Source organism: Oryx dammah, unplaced genomic scaffold (assembly GCF_014754425.2).
Source record: "Oryx dammah isolate SB20612 unplaced genomic scaffold, SCBI_Odam_1.1 HiC_scaffold_25, whole genome shotgun sequence".
Classification (NCBI taxonomy): domain Eukaryota; kingdom Metazoa; phylum Chordata; class Mammalia; order Artiodactyla; family Bovidae; genus Oryx; species Oryx dammah.
In genome coordinates, this window is record NW_024070209.1 from 96,810,388 (window position 1) to 96,833,651 (window position 23,264).

The 23,264-nt window shown below is 54.2% G+C and overlaps 1 protein-coding gene across 3 annotated transcripts in view; it reads left to right on the forward strand.

Annotated features, from left to right (window-relative positions):
• Positions 1-20,889, forward strand: part of RALGPS1 (Ral GEF with PH domain and SH3 binding motif 1) — a 295,391-nt gene extending 274,502 nt beyond the window's left edge. For 2 of the 3 annotated variants that reach the window (XM_040225151.1, XM_040225152.1), the window contains 6 exons: positions 8,778-8,861; positions 10,152-10,257; positions 12,059-12,151; positions 12,327-12,432; positions 13,024-13,115; positions 17,460-20,889. In XM_040225151.1, coding sequence (XP_040081085.1) covers positions 8,778-8,861; positions 10,152-10,257; positions 12,059-12,151; positions 12,327-12,432; positions 13,024-13,115; positions 17,460-17,489 — 511 coding nt within the window. In that variant the 3' untranslated portion in view covers positions 17,490-20,889. The remainder of the gene's footprint in view (positions 1-8,777; positions 8,862-10,151; positions 10,258-12,058; positions 12,152-12,326; positions 12,433-13,023; positions 13,116-17,459) is intronic. The other variant, XM_040225153.1, reaches the window with a different exon arrangement.
• Positions 20,890-23,264: the final 2,375 nt, after the last annotated feature.

Consider the following 23,264-nt stretch of genomic DNA (forward strand, 5'->3'; position numbering starts at 1 on the left):
AGAGGCAAGGCAGGGGCTGGGGGGGAAACACCTTGCCCCACAGCCCTGAAACTTACAGGGTACAACCTTCAATTTACTTGCCCAACAGTCCCCCAACCCTAGTGACAAACTTGGCCTTGGCCAGGGAGACACATGGAAGCAGATGCAAGGATGCGTGGCAGGGAGGCCCAGGCCAGTGACCCCCACCACCACCAGGACATACGCCTCCATTGGTCTGAGGCCACATCAGTCAGCCTGGAGGCCATGTGAACAGACAGGCAGGATGGTTCTTGTTGTCTGGCTAAGGGGGCGGTCATGTGGCCCATCTTGTGAGTTTGTCTCCCCGGGTTGGGTCACACTCCTGGATATTTCAGCCTCAGGGCTCCAAGGTGCCTTTGGGTGATCCTCTGCAGTCCAGAGCTTGAACTGAAGTGGCCAGTCTTAAAGAGCAGGTGCATTGGAGCCCCCAATATCCTGGGGACCCTCCGGGCTGCTCTCTGTGGGAGTGGGCCAGGTGTGGCCACTGGGTCCTCTTCCTGCTGGGCCTGTGGAGTTGGGGTTCAAGGGTCACTTCCGGGCTCCGCTCACCTCCTGTCCCTCATCCAGCTCAGCCTCAGCGAGTCACAGGCTTGGGTGCCGGGAAGAGACTGGAAGAAATGGGAGCCTGCAAGTGGCCAGACCCTGGGTGGTGTGGGTCATTTCTTAGCTCTCAGAGACCCCCAAAGACCCTCCCCTATCGTCAGGGCCCAGAATGAGGACAGAGTGGTGGTCCTGGCTCAGGGACCTCCAGGGAACCAGAGGCCAGAGAGTCACTGGGGAGGGGGCAAGCGTGGGACCCCCCTCACGTCCCCAACCTGCTGTCCTCTCACCTCGGGCGTCCTGGGAGTGGGACAAAGGCGAGAGAGCCCCGCATCACCTCTGCCTTCCCAAGGAGGGAGGCGGCGGCCCTGGAAGGCATTTTCAGTGCTGCAAGTCCTTGATGAATTTGAAACATAGGGGCTGTGGACATTGCCCCAGGCTGGCCTCGAGCCAACCTCAGCCTCCTCACAAAGGGGAAGGGAGTGGGATTGTTAGGCAGGCCTGTCGGGAAGGGGTAACAGCTGCTGCTTTGTGCCTGAGTAGAACAAGAGCATCAGCCCAGGAGTTAAACATTTTAAGTGAGGCTTTTAGAGAAAGCAGAGTGGATGACAGGAATGAACACATGTGTGTTGTGCATGTATGTGCATGTGTGTGCACGCACGTGTGTGTCCATGTGTATGTGTGTGCGTGTGAGTGTGTGCATGTGCATGTTTGTGTGTGAAGTGCATGGGATCATTCATCTTGGTTATCTCTGCTTGTAGAGTTATTGTGTGTGTGTGAGTGTGTGTGCATGCGTGTGTGTGTGTGTGAAGTGCATGGGATCATTCACCTTGGTTATCTCTGCTTGTAGTTATTGAGTGAGTGCGTGTGAGTGTGTGTGTGTGTGTGAAGTGCATGGGATCATTTATCTTGGTTATCTCTGCTTGTAGAGTTATTGAGTGAGTGTGTGTGTGTGTGTGAAGTGCATGGGGTCATTCATCTTGGCCATCTCTGCTTGTAGAGTTATTGAGTGTGTGTGTGTGTGTGTGTGAAGTGCATGGGGTCATTCATCTTGGCTATCTCTGCTTGTAGAGTTATTGAGTTTCTTTCTTTTCTTTTCCTGTAGTCTCCAAATTTTCTACAAGTGGTAAATGTTTCTTTTTCACCCAGGAAAAAATAACATTTAACTTTTTAAAAACAGGACATAATCAGAAAGGCTTATGGGTCACCTTGTAAGGGGTAAAATAGGAAAGCAGGTCACAAAGTTCATTACGAAATACTCAGCCTCCTGTCTCCTCTAGCCTGTGAGGAAGAGCCTTCTCATGGGACGAACTGGCCAAAATACGGGTGGTGGAAAGCCTGGGAGGCAGAGGGACCCTTGGAGGAAGCCCCCTCTGGTGGGAGAGGGAAAGGGAGCAGGAGGGGAAAGTGCCCCGCCCCCTGACCCCTGCCTTGCCCCGCCCCGCCCTCCCAAACCCCGCCTTCTGGGGGAGGGGGAGGCTGCAGCAGGGGGATGGTCACAGCTCACGGCCAGGGTGGGAGATAGATTTGGTCGACTATCTGCACAGAGGGTCGGGAAGAGGGCACATGATAGCAAAGTCTAGTAGGGGAATCGAGTCAGACGGCGGGTTCAGGGGTGACTTCTGTAGAGATGACGGTGCAGTAGAAGTCCAAAGACACCGAGTGAAAAGAACTACAGTGGGCCCTCGAAGGCGGGGTTCGAGGGACCTGAGGAGGTTGCAAGGCCTGAGCCATGTCCTGGGAGGAGAGGTGGCCCAGCGATGCTGAGCATCCCTGAATCTCTGCAGGAGCGGTAGGGTCCGCGATCAACCTGGTCTCTGGAGTTCTGGGTGTGCCTCTGCAGGGAGCGGTCATGGTCATGGCTTCTGGATGTTGTCAGCCGTGTTGGGGAGGGAGGCTGCTGAGGTCAGGGCTGCTTGCGCTCTTGGTGACCTTGGGCATGTCTCTCAACCTCTCTGAGCCTTGGATTCCTCCAACTCTACAGGGAGGATGCTCACAGGAAGATCTGGGTATGTAGGTGCAGTTGCTCTGGTCAGGGAACTTACTTTGAGATGTGTATGAACTTAACTCGGTAGGAACCTCTTGCCAGCAAGCAAGCGATCCTGGAGTCTAAGACTGGGTAGGGTGAAGAGAGAGTCCCCCACGTGGCAGTTCAGTCATCCTGGGATGGATGGACTGCAGTGAAGGCAGGTGTCCACATGCCTGCCGGCCTCCAGGGTGACCGACCTGTGGGGCAGGCACTTGTAAGAGGGGGCTGTTGACACTTGGGCCCACAGGTGCTCTGGGGTGTAGAGGAGATTCGATAATGCAGATTCTGCCCTGTACTCTCTTTAGCCTCTGAAATCTCCCGGCATCCTCTGGGAGGCCCCAGGAAAATGGAATCATGGCAGCAGAGCCCGAGGCCTGCCACTCCCAAGGCAGAGCCTTTGAAAACAGTCCTCTCCCTCCTGGAGAAGGTTAGGGGACTCTGGCAGATGCCCTGGGATGGGCCAGGGTTCAGGGGTGCCTCTTGGGCCCCAAACACTACCATGTGCTGGGAGAGGGAGGCAAAGTTCTGGGGGGTGATCCTGGAGGTGAGGGGTTCACTTCAGCTGAAGTGCAAGCATAAGGGTGATGTTTTCAGGATGACTCTCACCCAGGGCCTCACTGCCCCACCCCCACCCCACCCCATCCCCCTGTGGCTGAGGCCCAGGAACCCCACCCCCACCCCGGGCTCGTGTCCCTCACTTGCCCATCCCTCAGTCTGGTTTCCCAGGCCCATCCCGCTCTGTGCCTCCATCCTGCTGCTCTGCCTTGGGTGGCAGCCCAGCTGGGTGATGGGCCAAGCTTCTGATTTTGGTTCCCCCCGAAGGCGCCATCGCTTGCCTTGCTCTCAGTGTCAGGCACTGAAGTCTGGCAAGTGAGTCTCTACCCAGGAGCTCAGGCTCCTCTCGGAGAGAAGAGTGGCAGAGTCCTTGACCTTTTGATTGACCCTGTCCTTGGGCCCTGCCAGCTAGCTGCCACGGCTTCCCAGGTAGCTGAGAAATCTCTGCCCATGACCTCTGTGTCCAGCACCTACAGCCCCTCAGGGTCAGGACCTGCAAGGTGGGCAGGCCCCTTCTTCCATCTCATGTTACTCTTCTCTGTGCATATCTACTGTGCTCTCCACTGTGTCTGCAGCCCAGATTTCTAGACCTCTCAGCTCGCATTGGGGATGCCTCTTAGCATCCAAGTTTACATGTTAGAGCTTCACCGAGCTGCAGAGCCTGACTGTCAGCCTCTCCTATCTGATTCCTCATTGCCAGAGATAAAACCTGATTGACCTGGCTTGGATCAGGGGTTGTTCTGTCTCCTTACTTAAGCATCCAGTACAAATACAGCTCCTAGGGACCCACTCAGTGGATCAGGGACACTGCCCAGAGAAGAATGTGACTCCTAGGCAGCAAAAGTCCTTTAATAAAAGCTGCTGGAAGGGATGTCCTAGGGCCCAGAGGACTCAGCCTGGGCAACAAGTGGGTGACCGTGTGAGCCCCCGACACCGGGGTCAGGGCTAGGCCAAGCATGGGGAGGGGACTGAAGAGCGCTGGGGATGCCAGCCCACCCGGGCCTCCCCTGCCCATCTGGGAGCTGCTGATGGGCGTTCTTGGTCTCCCAGGCTGGTGCCCCCTCCTCAGGCAGGCATGGGCTCATGAAGGGCGGGGGTGGCCATGGCTGCGTGGCCCGTGTACTGGTGATGGGTCTCTGGGGCTCAGCAGCTGATGGAGGAGGCATGCAGGGAAGGGCAGGGAGGCAGTTGCGGGCTTTAGCTGGTTTGCCCAAGCTCGGTTAGTGCCTCCTCATGGAAAGAAAATCCCAGGGGCCGCAGGACACTGTGATCATCATCAAGGGAGCACGAGGTATCTCATGGTGCCTGTGTGTCAGGGCTCAGCATCTCTGCTTGGTGAGAGTTGCAGAAAGCCTGCAGAGCAGAGAGCCTCCAGGGGGCTGACAGCTGGGGGACATGTGTGGTCCTTAGCATGGCTGAGCAGACTCAGGAAGGCAGCTTCCTGCCTGCAGATGAGGATGAGTCATTAGGAAGTGGCCAGGGCCAAGCTCTGGCCCAGTGGGCAAGGGTTTGCTGGTGCAGGTAGACACTGCTGATGAACAGCATCATCTGGACCCTTCCACAGGAACACTTGACCAGGGTCTCTGTGCATGTAAGATAGAATTGGAGAGGTGGTGTGCTACTTCTGCTAAGACAAGATTACTGAGGCCTCAGTGTGATTATTATCCAAGGCTCCTCCCTGCTCCCCATTCCTGGACCAGCAACAGGGACTCAGAGCTTTATGAAATTTAACCCCTGAGATACCTACCACCTAATGTGTGTTGAGGGAAAGCTGCCTTTCAGACCTGTCTCAGCCACTCTGAATTCTCAGGATACTCTTGGTCCAGGCAGGCCCCTGGCTGCTTCCACCTCATTGGCACCTCCCATCTTTCTCTTCCCAGTGTTGTGATCTTGGGCAAGTTACTCCACCTCTCTAAGCCTCAGAATCCTTATCTATAGGGCAGAGATAAGAACAGTGCTGTGATAAAACAGGATAACGACCCAGGACTGCTTAGCACCTGGTACTCACCATCCCATCATCATCATCCCATCATCTTTATCCTCCTCCTCTTCATCATCATCTTCTTGAACACCCTTTGGGACTGAGGTTCTGCTTGGTTGTGAGCCCACATCTTCCCCCGACCAAACTTCTCATGAGGAAGGTGGTCAACTGCAGGCCTCCACCCCACCAAGATCTGTCCCCAAGAGGGGCCCGTAGAATGGCCTTCCTAGGATGCATTCTGTTCAGCCACTTGTTCCCAGCGTGCTGCTGGAAAAGGTGTCTGTGATTCTAGAGTTGGGAGCTCCCCGTGTCAGTTGGAGAAGTCCCATGATTTCTGGAGTTCACCAAATACCACTGCCCACTCATTTTGCATTTTTGGTCCTGAACATTCAAATAACATTCTCAGAGCAGGGATGTGATCAGATGGTCTGGTTCCAGTGGCTGAAGATCCTGGCTCTTCTGTACTAGGCCTAGCCAGAGCCAACCCACCTGCCACAGCCCTCCTCCAGCCTGGCGAGGCTTGCCTTGGGCGGAAGGGTCAGCCACCACCCTGCCTCTAGTCTCCTAAAAGCTGGCCTTGGCAAAAAGTCATCATTCCCCTGCCCTTCAAGGCCAGGGTCATTCCCCAGGCTCCAGGCAGAGTGGGCTCTGACCCCCACCTCCCCAGCCCCCGACTTGGAGCAGCTCGACTGACAGGGGCACTCGGCTTCCTGTGGGAAAGACATCCTCCCTTTGTAAGCACATGTGTCCCCATCCCTAATGACAGGCCAGTAGGTGGCTTCCCCTCCTGGAGCCCCAGTTTCCTCATCTAAGACAGGGTGAGAACGGTGCCCCCTCCCCCCACGGAACTGGGAGGAGCAGCATATGAGAGCTCTCAGCCATCTCATGGTAAGCAGGCGATCAGTGGCAGCTGCTCTCAAGGGCCAGGCAGCCCAGACCACCAGGGGAAGACTCTGTCGGGGGGTCCAATGGACCTGGGAGGTGGCCCCACCCCAGGAGACCCGGGGTCTAAGAATCTGTGCTCATCCCGCCTTACAGACACTGACCGAGCCCGTTGACTGTGTGCTGTGGCAGAAACCTGTAAGAAGGCCAGGGAGCCACCCACAGGCTGCTGGCTCCAAACACAGGCCCAGTCCTCCTGGCACACTCCTTCAAATGTGACAACTCAGCCTGGCTCCCACCCTAAACAGTGTGGAAGGAGCCTGGAGAGTTGGTCACACCTGAGTTCAAACCCTGGCTTTGAATGTGCCTCGGTTCAGTGTCTTCACATAACAGCCTCAGGTCCCCGTTCAGCGATGCCAAAACAAAGCTCCCATGAGGTAATCAATGGCCTGATGCACAGGAGCGGTCACTCACTAGTGACTCTCCCATGAGCCACCCCAGTGACCCCTGGCATCCCTGCACATCCTGCCAGTCCACTGTACTCTGGGTCACCTCACTCCTTCAGGAAGAAAAGGAGAAAAGACTGCTTAGAAGGCTAGACTGGTTGGAAGATGCAGGTCTTAAAGTGGAAAGAAAAGTGAAATCGCTTAGTCATGTCCAACTCTTTGTGACTCCATGGACTGTAGCCTTGGGCTCCTCCATCCATGGGAGGACAGAAGTCTTAAAGCTCTCTATCAATGGTCAGTCCTGCCAGCCACGGATTGTCTCACAAAAGGGGAGAGAAGGTGGCAGCGCCCACCACCACATGGCCCTGTCTTGGAACAGTCCACTGTTGTCATACACTTTCCTGGGATGCCAGGAGCAAAGATTCATGAGAAGAAATGTGGAGAAGAAGGGGCCAGAGGATCCAGCTCTGCAAAGGGAGGCTCCATCCTCAACTCCAGAGACTAGAGCTCAGAGCAGGAATGCATATCAAACCAGGAGACATCCTCTGGGCCCAGGAGTGTCGCTGCAGAAAAGTTCACTGTCAGACCTTGCCCTGCCTCATAAGGGATCCCGGCCATGGCTGGGAAAGAGGCAAGCCCGGAGGCAGCCTCTAAGCCCCTGTGCAGCCTGCTCAAGCACAGGGCTGTGTCACACCCAGTTGTGAAGAAAGAGAGGAGGCACTCTGGCCTGTGGGCTGGGGGTTGAAGGTGCCAGGGCCTCTGAGCGCATGGTGGGGGCGGGGTGGGCCTGCAACCATCATATCACAAGGGTTGGCTGGGGAAAGGGTTGAGACTCGTTACGCTTGAGGACTTGGGGGACCGAGCACACGCTGCAGCTCTTTGTCACCTACAGAGGAGTGGCTGATGGATGAGAAGGACAGGGTCCCAGGGCAGTCGACCTGGATGACCAAAAGGCTCCCACCAACCTTGAACTTGGGCCTCTGGACAACAAACCCAAGATTGTCAAGAACTGTTCCTTCTGGAGCAGAGGATGGAGGGGCAGGGAGCAACGCAGCCACTCCTCAGAGGAACCTGAGCTCAGAGATGGTGTGATGCACCTGCTGTGATGAATGAGGACATCCCCACACCACCAGGTGTCCAGTGCCACGGGGCAACATGCAGGAACCTGGGACTGGCAGTGGACAACAGAGGGAATAGTTGAAAAGAGAGTGTGGACCTTGTCTGGCTTTATAAGTCGAGTTGCATCATTGTTTGGCCAATGGAAGGATATAGCCTAGGGACAGACTGTGATGCTGTGGGCTTCCCTGGTGGCTCAGTGGTAAAGAACCTACCGGCCAAGCAGGAAATGGGGGATCAATCTCTGGGCTGGGAAGATCCCCTGGAGAAGGGAATGGCAACCACTCCAATATTCTTGCCTGGAAAATCCCACAGACAGAGGACCCGGGAGGGCTGCAGTCCACAGGGTCACAGAGTCAGGCACAACTTAGCAACTAAACAGCAGCGGCAGCAGACCATACTGCAGAGGTCGGGAGAAGACTGAGAACCAAGTAGACACAGGAAGCCATTCTGCTAAGAGAGGAAAGGGCAAAGAGAGAGAGATGGAAGCCTGACCCCCAAATAGGTTCAGCTCCCTACCTGCTCTGAACGCTACACCTTCCCCTGGAAAGGCTCACTGCAGGGGAACCACAGGTGAGAAAGAGGCCAGATAGGAGCCCATGGAGGGTTCTGGAGCACCAAATCTTAGACCCTGAAACGGATCACAGAGCAGGTTTGCTGGGGACCGTCTGGGGCCAGCAAGGAGCCTGTCTGATGGAAAAGACGCAGCAAATGGAGGAATTCAGTAGCCCCTGGTGGATACTGATGCTACACGTGCCCCGCCCCCTCTGCCTTGGGCCAAGATGCAGGGCAGCCCGCAGTTCTGTGTCCATGAGTGTACATTTTTAATTGGATTGACCATGGAATATTGGGACTTCACAGGCACGACTGAGCGACTTTCACACTCACTCACAGTGTTTTCTCTTCACCTCACACTGGGATGAGGGGTGTGCCCCGATTTTAGTCATCCCCTTGTCACTGGAAGAAAGCTGAACACTTAAGGCTAAGGAAGCACTTACCTGGAGGCTTGGGGACCCACGCTGATGGAGGCTCCAGGGATGTGCTCCAGGTGTACCCTGGATGTGTTGCAGTGTGAACGAGGAGGCCAGGGGAGGAGTTGGGGCTGAGGTTCCCGGAGCTCATGACCACACGGTCTGAGATGCCCTCGCCTCTTCCACGAGGGGCTCGTCTTCCCAGGCTGTTGCTAAAACTCGGCTCTTTTCCTCTGAAGCAGGGGACGTCTCTATGCCACTCTGGGGCCCAACTGGCGCGTTCCAGTCCGGAATTCTCCCAGAACCCGGAGCTGCGTCTACAGGTACTCATTTACTCATCTGATCATTTACTCGACAAGTAGTTCCAGGGCGCTTGCTGGGCGCCAGGCACTGTGTTCGAGGCTGCCGATGAGACGGACACAGCCTCTGCCTTGGTCCATGGGGCTGAGACAGAAATGGAATAGAAAATCATGGGTGCCACTGGTCCAGAGAGGAGGCCAACCTGGAGAAAAACCTGGAAGAGTGACAGGAACTAGCCAGATAAAGGGAAAGGAGGCATCGGGGTAAGAAGACTCACAGCCTAAGGACAGTCCATGGGGCCAGGAGGCAGGAGGAGCAGGGTGATTCCAGGAGTGAAGGAGAGTCCAAGTTGTAAGAAGTGAGAGACGGGAGAGGCACCGGGTGAGGCCACAGAGGTGGACCAGAGCCAGGTCCAGAAGGCGGTGAGGAGGGTCTCAGAGGCTCTAGGGGGGTTGCATGGGGGAGGGGGATGGAAGGGGTGAGGGATGGAGAGGGAAGGGAGTGGCAGGACCCAGGTAATCCTGGCTGCGGTGTGCAGAGCCCGTGGAAGGCAAGAGTGGACGCAGGGAGGCCAGAGGAGAGGGTTGGGCAGTTGCTCAATGGATGACCAAGTTCTGCTGTAAGGTGGGGGTGGGGTGGCTGAGCTTGGCAGTCCTGCATATTCAGAGCATGGGATCAGTGATTCTGGGATGCCGAGGGATAGCAGCTTGGCTTAGGTGCTGCGTTGAAGGAGGTGCCATCCAGGGAGCCGAAGCCAGGGCTTCGGAAGGAGGCCTGGGCCGGCGCTGCATTGGGCCTCCTCACCTGCAGGTGGCGCCCTAATCCCCGTGGCAGAGGGGGAGAGAGGCGCCCTGAGGCAAAGGTGCGGGGTCTGGGGTTTGGGGTCCCCCCACCCGCCCCCTTCCCTCCTACTTCCTCACTGCTCCTCCCAAGCTCCTGCCAACACAAGGAGGCGCGGGTGCTGCACGGTCCCAAGATCCGCAGGGGGAGAGGAAGCAGCATACGGTGTGGGTGACGCTAGGAGCTGGGTTACAGGGAGCGAGCAAGGTCGCCAAGTCTAGAGCTGCTCAGCGCTCAGAAAGACAAGGGCGAGGCACGTTCCGAGCTGTGGGCGAGTCCAGAGCCGTCCTCCTTCAGGCTCTCTGTGGCCGCAGAGCCCTCCCTCCCCGGCCTGGCCCAGCCCTGTTGAGTTCTCAGTCTGTGATGGCATCCTGGACCTGGCAGTGGGGGGCCTCTTGGCCCCATGGGTGAGAGGGTGCCTGACCCCAGCTCCTCTGGGTGATGTCTGACCCATGTTCTCCCCCTCTGCCCAGCCCCACTGGTCCATGCATCTGTACGCTGGGGAGCTCTGCGGCGGCCCCCACCATGGAGGGGCCTCTGAGAAGGAAAACTCTGCTGAAGGAGGGACGGAAGCCCGCGGTGAGTGCAGAGGGCAGGGAGGGCAAGGGTTCCAGAGACAGGCCAACCAGGGTCCCAGCCCTGGCCACGCCACAGGGTGGGCAGGGCCTCAGTTTCCACATCTGTAAATTGGGATAAAATAGTCCCTACCTCCTGGAGGACTGAGCAGGCAGGTCATGTGTGTGGCCCTGCACAGAGTGAGCAGGTGGTGGACGTCGCCGTGTGATTATCTTGAGGGCAGATGGAAGCCTGGAGGCCCCGGGAGTCAGGGTGGATGCTGTGCCTGAGATGGTCAGCACGGCCTGGGAAGTATCACCAGTGCAGACAGCCTCCCTGCTCAGCACCATCATGAAACGTGTGGTGGAAAAGACAGGGACCAGGGATCGAGAGGCCTCTCAGGCTCCAGCACTAGCCACCAGGTCACCCCGTGCCGAACCCAGAGGCCCCTGGCTCCGTGACCCCTCAGCCCCTTGCAAAGGCCTCTTTGTTCGTTCTTTGGGACACCCATGACTGGCTGCCCACAAACCCGCCTGTGAGCTGAGTCTCCAGGCAGCATCTTCCGGTGTCCACACTGGCCTCCCTCTCTGTCTCTGGTTGCTGTTTGCCCCTGTCTACTGCCCATGAGGTCACTTGGAGACGCCCCCTCCCACTGATGCCCAGCATGAAGATGCCAGGCCCCTAGTCTGGGAGCTGATCTAAAAGCTCCCCATCTTCGGATCCCGGGAGATTCTTGGGTGAGGAGAAGCATCTTCGCCCCAGCCCTGGGCCACGCTCTGCTCCCTGGACTCAGTGTCATGCAGCATCCTGCAACGTGAGGCCCTGTATCTGGTCTGCTGTACAGACCTGCTTGCCACCCTCTGTACCTGCATCCAGGCCCTAGTCATCCTGAAGCCAGAGCGAGACGTGTCCTAAAAGCACTGCTGTTCCAAATGCTGGTTGGCCCACTGGTAAAGCGATGAGGGCAGTCCAGGAGGTCCTGACCCATAGTTTTGAATAGAACGGACTGGAAAATGTTGGAGTTTCTTACACATAATGAAGATTGAGTATGGTTTCATGAAGCTTCTTTTGGTTCAACACACAACACCATGCTTGTGTGTTGTACAGACCTGGCGGGGGTGTCGTCAAAAAGGTCTGAAAGCCACTGCTTTCATCATCTGAGACAACGCAGTACCCTTGCCCCTACCAGTGTGAAGAGGAGCCCCCAGGCTGTGATGCAGGGTGATCTGCTGAACCCCTGTCCTTCCACGATGGGATATTTGCTTCGCTTTTGCAGAACTGGCTTTTCCAAACCAATGAGTGGAGCCCCAAACCGGGGATTCCAGGCCTTATGCCTAGAGAAATAAAAGCTACACCAGCAGTCTGGCCCTGCTGGGCATCACCCCATCTAGCCATAAATGCTTTCGAGGTGCTGCCATTCACTCTCAGCCAAGAGTGCCCATCACAGACATTCCAATTCTTCCAAGCTGTGGTTTCCACTTGTCCATTTTTCCCCGGGACGTTCTTGGGTTCAGGTCACCCGAACTCATAGAAGTTATGCTTTGGCACTAAATGTGGTGGGAAAAGGAAAGGCTCTGGGAGGAAAGGAGCCAAGGAGGGGAGGGAGGGCTGGGGCTGATGATCTGCTGAGGAGTCTCGCTGGCTGCTCTGGGCCCTGGAGGAGTGGCACCGAGGGGTGGAGGGCAGGGAAGAGAGGAGGCCTACGCTGGCCCCGCTCAGAAGGGGCCGCCCTTCCACCCATGTGCCTGCGTCTCTAAACAGGCAGCCTGGGGACTCCACCCCTGCCACTTGCGACATTGTCACTCTGCCTCCCCTTCTTCCCTAGCTGTCTTCATGGACCAGGTACTGGGTCATACTCTCAGGATCCACCCTCCTATACTACGGAGCCAAGTCCTTGCGGGGCACAGACAGAAAACACGTATGTTCCGTGAAAGAACTCCCTGTGCTGGGCCTTCATGTAGTGTGAACTGCTAGGGGTGTGAGGGGAAGGTGGGGAAAGGTGGTGGAGATGGGAGGGAAGCTTGCCTGGCCCAGGTGGGCCTTCCTATGGGAGTGGAGGGCACAGGCCTCCCAGCTATGCTGTTCCCCTGCAGTATAAATCCACACCTGGCAAGAAGGTCTCCGTCGTGGGCTGGATGGTGCAGCTGCCCGATGACCCTGAGCACCCAGACATATTCCAGCTGAATAACCCCGACAAAGGTAGGTGGCAGGCCAGAGCTGGTGCCTGCAGCCCCTCTCTGCCCTGTTCCTTCTGCAGCTAAATGTGCGTTTTGAAACACACAAAAGTAGGGACTTTTGAGGCTGCTGCTTTCCCTTCACGTTAGGTTCTGATGTTCACAGGGTCCCAGTAGTCCCTAAAAGCTGCTTAGACCATGGTGGGCGTGTCCACTGAGCAGTGCACATGGCACGTGGCTGTCGGAATCCTTTTCAGCTATGGCTGCTGGGGCCCATCTCCCCTGGAGCTGTGGCTTTGGGGTCTTGGAATACATAGCATCGTGCTGGATGAGGCAGTGACTTTGAAGCTGGAGGAGTCTGTTTTATCTTATGCATTTGACACATTATTCTGAGAAGGACCCACGGGCTTCACCAGAGCCCAAGACACCAGGGCAGGGAAAATGGTTGAGAGAGATGGGGGCGGGAGAGGCACGGAAGGCTTCTGCTCCACACACCCCGACTTTGGCTGCTCCTGACCTTCCCCAGAGCAGTCACCCAGGTTCACGCTTATCTTCACACCACGGGCAGACCCTCCCATGTGACCTTCCTCTCAACCAGTGGCCTTTCCACCACCAGGCAATGTTTACAAGTTCCAGACTGGCTCCCGGTTCCATGCAATTCTGTGGCACAAGCATTTGGACGATGCATGTAAAAGCAACAGGCCTCAGGTAAAGCCACCGAAGTCCTGCGATCCCCGGACTGCCCTCTCCCACCCTCGGGGCCAAGGGGCCACAGGAAGCACACCCTCCTCCTTCCCCCAGAGACCATTAGCTAGGCTCCCAGGGACTCTCTTTTGATCAGCTTTTCCTCATGAGACAGGGCACCCCCCACCTGGCTTACAACTAAGCCCAGCTTCAGACTAGAACTTTGAACCTGTCTCTGGTATCTTTCCTACTAAAGGAAACACCACAGAAACATCCCATCAGAGACAGGTGGCAGGTGGGGTACTGCCCCATGGCTCAGGCTACAGCATCTATTGAGGTCATCCCCCTGAAAGTTGAGTTTTGGGCATCCTCCACCCTGACCAAGGGGTCTCCCTGCCCCCCACAACCCTTAGGAATAAGGATAATAGCTAACTTGTTGAGGGCCAACCATGGCTGTTGGTGAGTGGGGCTCCCCACTCCTTGGCATGTTTGAACCAATGGGACTGCTGGTTTGCCAGGCCCTGGCTTGAGGCTCGCTCCCACCCCCATGCCACCCCTCCCAGGACCAGGCTTGAGGCGAGATGCTTTACGTGCAGGAATTGGCCAAATCCTCCCAGCATCCCTGTGGGGTAGGTTCCCAAATTGTCCCCATTTTATGCTGAGGTCACTGGGGCTCACAAAGTGGTGGACCCTGGTTTAAGGCCCCCTGGTGAGTGAGGTCTCACCCCCTCCTGCCTGACACCAGAGTCTAGACCTGCCACCCCTGAGCTCTTCCACTGCAGGCATCCCCAGGGCCCCTGACTTGCTCAGCCTCCTGCCATCGAGCCAGAGGCCTGGAAGCAGAGACTCTGCTGTCCAGGCTTGTGAGAGAGGTGGCCGCCCAGCCCTCACACCAGCCCAGGCAGCGTGTGGGCCTCTGGGACCCGAACCAATGCTCTCGGCCCTGAACTTCCCTGACCTGTTCCCCAGGATGAGCTGGAGGAGGGTGGGGGCGGGGGAGCCGGGTCCCTCTCTTCTGTCTAGAGAGCCAGCATCGGGGCTGGACTAGAGGGAGGCAGCTTTGAGGAGGAGGATGGTGGTGTGGAGGCCAGTGGGGCCGGGAGGGCCAGGGCTTCTGTGGTGCTGGTCGCAGCTCTGTCACAGACTTCTCAGCCCCCAGGCTGGTTCTCACGAAGCAGAGGGAGGTCTCTAGTGGCATGTCCCATGATTCTGGGCTCAGTGTGGGCCCATTCAGGATTTGCATCTGTAACATAGATGTGGACATGTATGCAAGCTGATCAAATTAGACGTGATAAGAAGCTCGAAGGGCAGAATCAGCAGAATGTCCTTGACAAACTGAAGCAGGAGGGCAAGACCAACACAGGGATAACCTTGAGGCCCCACAGGGAAACTCAAGATAAATTGCATTTGAGTGCCTCCACTCACTTGCTAGGAATTTGTCCCTGGGCACATGCTCACACATACACACACAGGCTTGTGGTGAGAGTGTTCACTGCAGCATTGTCCTTAGAAAGAGAGAAAGAAAAGCCACTGGAAACCTTGCTGACCCTCAGTATGTCCCTACTGTGCAGCCCCTGATGTGGGTGCTGCAAGTCACAAGTGAGAAAGCTTAAGTGTAAAAATGCATGTCAGGACGATCTCATTTGTATTAAAACACACATGCGTATTGATCATATGCATGGTGGTGCGTGTAGCATTAGTGAAACAGCACACAGGAGACTATAGTTCTGAGGTTCCTAGAGCATGTTTTTCATATTAAGCAAATGTAACTGCCCATCCCCGTGATGAGGAGACCAGGGTCCTGGGTTGACAGTCATCTCAAGGTGATGAACAAGGTGCCACCTCAGATCACCTTAGGAGAGGAAGAGCCTCCTGCCCTCTGCTCTGCTCAGGCGGTGCCTGCGGGGCCCCTCCTTGGCTCTGAGGGCACGGCCCTGAAGCTCACCTGTACCCAGGTGGCCCCGAGGAGTGACAAAAACTGAAGCCCTGAGGTGGGCCACACAGACGGTGGGGCGGAGAGAGAGGCAGGCCCTTCCTCGGTGTCTGCCCCACAAAGACAGTCGTGGCTCTGAGGGGATGGGCAGTCAGGAGCGGGATGGTTGCCCTGAACAAGAGCCTGTGTCCTGATCTGGGGGGCTGGGGGGGCCGGCCTGAGGGAGGCAGCAGCCCCGCAGCGGTAGCAGGGACCTGGGTCAAACCCACTTAGCAGGGGAGGTGTTTGGTGTGAAGGACAAACGGATTGCATACCATGTCTGGCAAATGCAGTCTTCCCTCAGCAAGGTTTTGCAACATTGAAGTATTTTTGACCAGTTTTTAGACCTAAGGGAGAAGGTCGTCTGTTTTTAATACTTTTTATCTCTAATTTACTTTCAACCAAATATTCCTGCTGTCTGCTGTATGTAATAAAAATGGCAACAACTAAATATTCCACAGGAGGGGATTACTGAAACAAGCCACAATACCTGCCTGCGATGGCATACAAAGGGCCTGCAGAGAAGGATGATACAGAAATGCATCTTCTCCCATTGAAACTCTCAGTGCCTGAGATGACTTTTTTGTGGAATTGCATTTCTTAAAATCGTCTGTGGTAATAGGAAATACGTGCGCACCTGTGTGTGCTAAGTCACTTCAGTCGTGTCCAACTCTTTGTGACTCTATGGACTGTAGCCGGCCAGGCTCCTCTGTCCACGGGATTCTCTAGGCAAGAATACTGGAATGGGTTACCATGCCCTCTTCCAGGGGATCTTCCCGACCCAGGGATCGAACCCTCATCCACGTCTCCTGCATTGCAGGCGGATTCTTTATCACTGAGCCACTGGGGAAGCCCAATAGCGAGTACGCTTAAACTTACTGATAGCATGTATATGAGGTGTAAACCACAGCAATAAAGCCAATAACCATGTGCCCCCGACCCAGCCTAATGGCAAGACTTCCCCAGGCCTCAGAACACCTCCCTCCCAGGGCTGTCTTCCTAATTCTGTCTCTCTCCCACCCACTTATACCCCATAACTGCATTCCTGATTTGTTTGTTTACTGTTCCTTTAAAGCATTACCACACGTATTTGATTTCTTAATGTGTTATCTGGGGTACACTTTTGATTTTTTTTTAATGTTCACTATTTATTCATTCATTCATTCGTATATTTATTTGGTTGTGTCAGGTCTTAGTTGCAGCACGCGGGATCTTTTGTTGCTGCGCGCAGACTCTGGTTGTGGTGCATGGGCTCAGTAGTTGCAGCACACAGGCTTAGCTGCCCTGCAGCCTGTGAGATCTTAGTCCCCCGACCAGGGATTGAACCCGTGTCCCCTGCATTGCGAGGCGGATTCTTAACCACTGGACCGCCAGGGAAGTCCCTGGGGTACATTTTTTTTTATTTTCTTTTAAAACCACAGAGCCATTACTGCATAGCTTCTTCTGTGACTTGCTTTTCTCCTACAGTATGATCCTAGGATTCCTCTGCGTCGGTGTATGTAGCTGTGATCCATTTGTCTGTAATTTCTTATCACTTCTCCTGTCCGTGACCCCGAGAATGATTTCCTGCCTCTCGCTATTTTGAACAGTGCTGCCATGACCATCCTTGTAACTGTCTCCTGGTGCGAGGAGATGCATTTTTTCCAATTCATCATTTTGACCAGATTGACACCAAGATGGATTTGTTTTTGATGAAATTGCTTCTCATCGAATTTCCTGGAACCCCACAGCCATGCTGGGGAGGAGGCCTGTGGCTGGGGGCATGTCAGCAGCTTTGAAGGGAAGGAGAAGCACCGTGATCTTGGGGCTGGGGGTCCCTCAGTAAAGGGAGCTGGGAGCTGGTCCTGGGGACACAGCATGGGAAGGTCTAGGGGTTCCTGACGTCCCCAAACTTCCTTCTTCTCCTTGTGCTTCTACTTGCCAACTCCTACCATCCGCTAACCACCCCTCTTCTCTCCAGGGGCATGGGCTTACCCTACAGGCTCAGTCACCTCTTCCTGCAAATGCACTGTGCTTTGATCCAGGGATAGTGGTTGAGAGCGTGGGTGCTGATGTCACAGCCTTGTCACTCAACCGCTGTGTCCTTCACCTCCCTAAGCCTCAGTTTGCTCATCTTTATAATGGGAATAATTCCAGTACTTGCCTCCTGGGGTTGTTGTGAGGACTCAGGACACAATACTGGTGGGGTTCTCAGAGCCCTTCCTGGCACATGGTGGCCCCTTAACACATAGCGGCTGTTACTATTGCTGTGTCCTCTCCCCATCCCCACCCACTCATTCACAAACTGACTGGGAGAGGCCTGAACCCTTCCCTTAGGGACCCCTCCACCACCACCCCAGCCCCATCCCCTTCCGAAAGGTCGGAACTTTGACAAGAGACTGAGCTTTCTCTTCTAGGTACCTGCAAACCTTATGTCATTTGAATAAGTCTCTGCAGGACTTGGCGTGACTTCGGAGGCCTCTGGGAGCCCAGCCTGGGACTGGTGGCCAAGCGCACATTGGGGCACAGGCCGCTGGCGGGGTGCTGGGAGACTCAGACCTGGACTTGAGGGGACATGACCTCACAGTCCGGAGACCTCTGCTGGTGTGGGGTCCACCTGCCGATCCCCAGCCATCCTCATGCCCCCCATTCTGCAGCACCACCTCGCGGGGCCTTGATCGGTCGTCCGCAGACTGTACACCCTGCCTGCCCGCCCGCCCAGCCTGGGCCCACGTCTGTCCACCAGCTGCTGCTGCGATCAGGAGCACGGGGCCCATGTTGGGTCCCCAGGGCTTTCTCCTGCACAAAGAGTGGACGGCGACCCCCATGTGAGGGCCAGAGGGACGAGACAGGCTGGGGACTGGCTCTTTTCACCCCAGCGCATGGGGTCGCTCGCCCACAGGGTTGCCTCAGATTTTGTACACCCGAAGCGTCCTCTGCGTGTGCGTGCCGTGTCTGTGTGCGTGCAAGCGAGCGAGTGTGGACTCTCCGAGAAACATGCATTTTGGCACAAGACTCGTGACATCACACACTTCATCCTCTTTGAGGCCCTGCTTTCACCTTAAGCGATAGATGCATCCACCGAGGAAGGTCAGAGTGAGAGCCCAGATTCCTCCTGTGTTAAGGGTCCCTCGCATTCTTTTACTGTAAACAAACAATGCCTTAAATTGTGTCTTGTTTTCTGTTCCTATGGGTGCTATTCATCTGGAAGGCCTGCTTCCTGGGCCCCTGGGCCCTCCCAGGCCTTGTTGCAGTCGGCTCTTCTGAGATAGGACCTGGCTTCGGAACCATGGACTGGGCCGGCTGCTGGCCTGCTTGCTTCCTCCCAGCCCCTTCCCGCAGGGTCTGAAGGCGCACCCCCACCCCCATTTGTTCCTCCCCCCTCCCCCCACCCTGCCCTGTGCCAGCATGGGAGCCGCTTTCTGCCAGCTTCTCGAGGCCAGCTATACGCGGTGACCTGACCCGCTGCACGGAAGCTACTCTGCACCAACCTCTCCCCACAGGGCCAGGCTTTCGCTCCCCTCCTCCTCATCTCTCTGCCTCCACTGCCAGGGTGGGGCCTCTGGGATTCCTGATTACACTGGGGAGCCTGGGAGTGACACTGAGGCCTTAAGCTCCCCCATTCTTGTCCCCAGACACAGTCACCAGCAAATTCTCCATCGTCCAAGTCCAAGGGCACAATAGTTGATGACCATGGTGACGGGAGAATAAAGCCCCGCGGAGCAGACAGAGCTCTGGTTTCGGCTGAGAGCTTTTCAGGTGAACAACGTCCTTCACCTGTCACTCCTTGTCATGTTTTTAAGTGACTTACTTTGCACAAATACATTTTTATTTAAAGTCATGCACAAAGATCAGCTTTATTTATGGTAGCTTTATCACTGTAGCTTCTCCCCCCAGCCCTTTCCTGCCCTCTCCCCTCCCCTCTTCCTCCTTCTCTTTCCCTCTCTCTTTTTTCTAATCTGGGTGTCCTGATTCTGAGAAGGAAACCTGAATGATTTTTTGAAAGAGACTGGATTTTTGGGTCCTTGTCACTCTTGTGGTTTCAGAGCTCACACTGATCAGACAGCAAACTACTCTTAAAAGAGTTTCTGGGCAAGATGCTTCAAGACAACACCTTAACCACTAAATGGTAATAGGTCAATTTAAAAACTGCCAAAGAACCCACCTCTGTATTTTGATCAAAAGGTGACCACTTTTCCGAAAATTCAGATAAATTAGTGAGGAAAGTGATTGTCTTCGGGGTCTTATTTTGTGATGGCACCTTACTGTGCTCAGTAACTAACTTCCTTTGGAACAAGGTCTAGAATACTGTGGTGGTGGGAGAAACGCCCAATGGGCGTTGAGGCCATCAAACCTTGTCCATCATCGGTGCTTCGCACACCCTCCTGCAGCTGGGGTCAGATGCATGCACCTAATTCATACCAACAACTGCTCAAACTAGCATCTGGAGTGTGAATGAACACAACAGACACCCCAACACCTCTCACCAGAACCATGCAGTGTTAATGCTTTAACCGATAGAATCTCTGATTCTACCTGCTAATTTTTTTTTAAAGTCTAAAGTTTGAACTACTTTCCTTGAGTTTCTCTACTCTTCAAACTGTCCTGGTTTTTCCACCATGAGATATTATAGAAGCCAATCCAAAAACCTCTACATTTCAGGCTCCACTAAACCAGATCATTCCCTGCCCTTTACAGATTTCCCTTATCTTTCACAAATGTTTTCTTCTGAGCTCAATTTTGAAATAGCACAATTGGAGTTCTTGTCAAAGTGTTTAGTCTTCTCTAGTTGAAATTGATCCCCTCCTGGAAACATTCGTAGCTTGGACTCTCCATAGAACCGGGAAGAACCTTGAACTTATCAGAAGAGTCCTGCGGATGAAGCTATAAGGCTCCTGGCTCTCCCAGCAGGGGCTCAGGGCCACGCTTGCTGTCTTCCTAACATTGGTTTGTCCTTCATGCTGCCAGTCATAGCAGGCCAGGGGCAGAGGGAGGGCTAGGCACAAACCCCAAAGGGGAAAGTCCCCAGGTGCGTTCTTACCCTGGAAGGAAGCATTCCTGGGTCTTGCTCTCTGACTCGCCATTGTGCACAAATTGTGAAAACACTGAAGGTGATGTCTCTTGCATGTGTATGTTGTATCTTTTTTTTTAAGCAAAGAAATCATGGCACCCCTGAATGAAAGAAAGTTCTAGAGTGCTATCTACGAACTATGGAGTAGATAGCTTGTATCCTCATGATGCCATGCAAACAGCTCACTCACCTCTCCCCAGGAGTAATTTTCACTCCTCTCCGTCAAACGTGTTCTGTAACTCAAGGTCAACCAAGTGCATTGTGACAACTGAAAGTTTGTGGAAGACCGATCTGGTGGAAAGCTGTAGAAATACTGATCTGAGTGTACCCAGTGGGACAGTGTGGCCTGCCTCCCCTCCCTGGAGAAGCCAGTTCATCACCCAGTCCCCTGTGGACCTTGAAGAAGACACTGAACAGGTTCTGCTTATGAAAGAACCCACTCTTTCTAGCCAACTGAATTTATAAAGTATTTTTTTTCCTTACCAATGTGGCCAGTATTTCTTTCATCATCTTCCTCCCACCTTCCAGGCCCAAGAAGTGTGTCTTTTAAGGATGCCGTTTGACAGGTGGAAGATGGTTCACGAAACAGGAAGCCCTTACAAGCATGGTCTGCTCTTGTTCTATAGATGGAGAGTCCAGAGTTCTGGACACACATTACTGATGCTGAGAATCAGGTGAACAGTGCTGAAAACACAGCCTGATTTACCTACTGTGACTTGGTAAATCACTTTAATCAGTCCCACATCATTCTGACATGTTCGGTGATTTCACGTTTTGTTTTTTTTTTTTAAACCGAGTCCTTTTGAAATAACAGACCCTCTGTGTAAAGCCACCCATTCATCCATCAATTATCATCTCTAGTGAGTGCTTCCTGTGTGCCAGATTCTTCCCTGGGATCGAAGTGGCCGAGAACAAGATAAACCTAAGCCCTGCCCTCATGGAACTGACCTCTCAATGAACAAATAGTCCTCACCACTCCATTTCCTCTCTCCCAGCAAGACCGTAGCTCCCCACCCCCCACAACCCATACCCAGCACTGGGTAGAAACCCTGTGTGGATTCCTCCAGAAAGGCTTTGAAAGGCTCAACAGACTGAATAGTCTTCAATTTGCAAGTCCAGTTACTGTCCGAGTGGCCGGTTGGCACAGGACAGCCAGGCACAGAGCTATGGCTGGACACAGTGAGGATTCCAAGGTGGAACGAGAAAGTCACATCAGAACGCTTGCAGTATTCACTTCAGAAGTTCTTTGGTTTTAATTTCAATGTTAAACACAAGTACAGCTTGAGCAAGAGCTGCTTTCCCTTGGGTGTCGAGAACTTGTCCCACGGACCACCTCACCACTGGTGCTACACAAACGTGTGTGCGCCATGGGCAGCCCCCAACCCCCTGCTCGCAGCAGCAACGATGAGCATCTGTGAGTTCTGTAATCACTCATCTCTTTATCTGTTTCTGAACAACTGTGACCATTCAGTAACAGTAGTGATTAATTTAGTGTGGTAAAATCTTCAGTAAATTTTGTGCCAAAATGCATGGTTTTTCACTTAGCATTCAAAATGTTGCATAGAGAGTAGTTTTCAATTTCTTACGTATTCCTCCAAGTAAGTTGAAAATCAATTTTTACATTTCAATTCGTTTCTTGTTCAATCCGTTGCACTCTCCCAGGCTGTCTTTTTTTTTTTTTTTCCAGCAGACCCCCCTGCATGCGGTTGTGTAAGAACTTTCCCTAATTCTTGTAAATTGTCTCATCCACAGTAACCACTGAACATCAGCCCTCTGTGGGATTCTTTAGATTTTTGGTGAAGTATTTTGTTACCTCAGTCTTGTATCAAGTCGCTGTATTTTTCAGCTTGTTATGCGGATAATAATTGTTTCACTAATTAAATACTTTAGTGTATAAACATTTTTGTTTACTTTGAAATTAAATGTGTTTTCCAATGAATATTGCTCAGTTTTTTAAAGTCACGTGCATTCCTTTAGCCAACAGCTGCTGTGCCAGACACAGACGTGAAGGAGGTGTGGGCACTCAGATAAGAGATTACTAGAACATGAATGACATACAGGAGCAGTGCCCTCGGGGAGGGGCAGAGTTAGTGCTGTGGGCACTCGGGGGCAGAACATGGAGAATTGGGGGAAGCCTTAGAGAGAGGGCAGCGCCATTTGCAGATTCATTTCAGATGGCTGAACACGTGGTGGGCAGGAAAGGTGGGAAGATGTAAGAGGAGAAAGAACAGGACAAGGTTGGGGAGGCAGGCAACCCAGTATTGCTGAGTCAAGGATTTGGGGGTGTAATGGGCTCCAAGACTGAAAAGGTGTGTTGGGGGAAGTTCATGATGCTGCGCAAAACCCCGAAACCCACTCTCACTTTGCTTAAAAGGAAAGTGGGGTGGGGGAGACTCTTTACAAGGATTGTCTTATGGAAACCTGAAGGGAGGACCAAGTTGGAGTCTCAAGGGGCAGGAAAGAGAAATGGGAAGCCCCTTACATTTTGTCCTCTCCCCTGCATTTTCCAGACTGACTTGTCTGCTAGAATACGCGGCAGTGAAGGAGTCCAGACCTGGGAAAGCACTTTGAAGTTGTTGAGGGAGTGTGCACCAGGGGGGTAACATGATCCAAGCTGATCGTGGGGACCCCTGGCCCCACCTGCTGCAGTTTCCCAGCTAGTGTCTTCCAAGTTCACGCTTCCCCCAAACACACTCCTCAGCGTCTGCTCCCCCAGTTCCTGGCCAGCATGACCACACCTCCCTCACTATGACAAGCCCCCCCTGACTGAGGGTCCCTAGCTCACCTCCTCCTCACGACTTATGTGGTACAATGACCGCCAGCTTTACCCGGATAGGGTCGCTGCCCTCAGATGCAGAACATTGTTCGAGGGCTCTTAGAGGGATGGATCTGACAGTGCAGGAAACTAAGTCGAGACTTGAGCCCACAACTGGTAGCCTGCAAAACTCCAGCCCCTCGGCCTCACTGCGACAGGCAGGCAGGCAGGCAGGCAGGCAGGCATCACAAACGCCACCTGGAGACAGCGGTACTCTTTTTTTTGATGGATGGCGAGATCCGCGAGCTAACGCAGACGGTAAGGTAGAATTCCTATTTAGCTTCGATTTGGTACCCAGAAATGTAGCCAGCCAGCCAGGACCTGGGTACCCGTGGA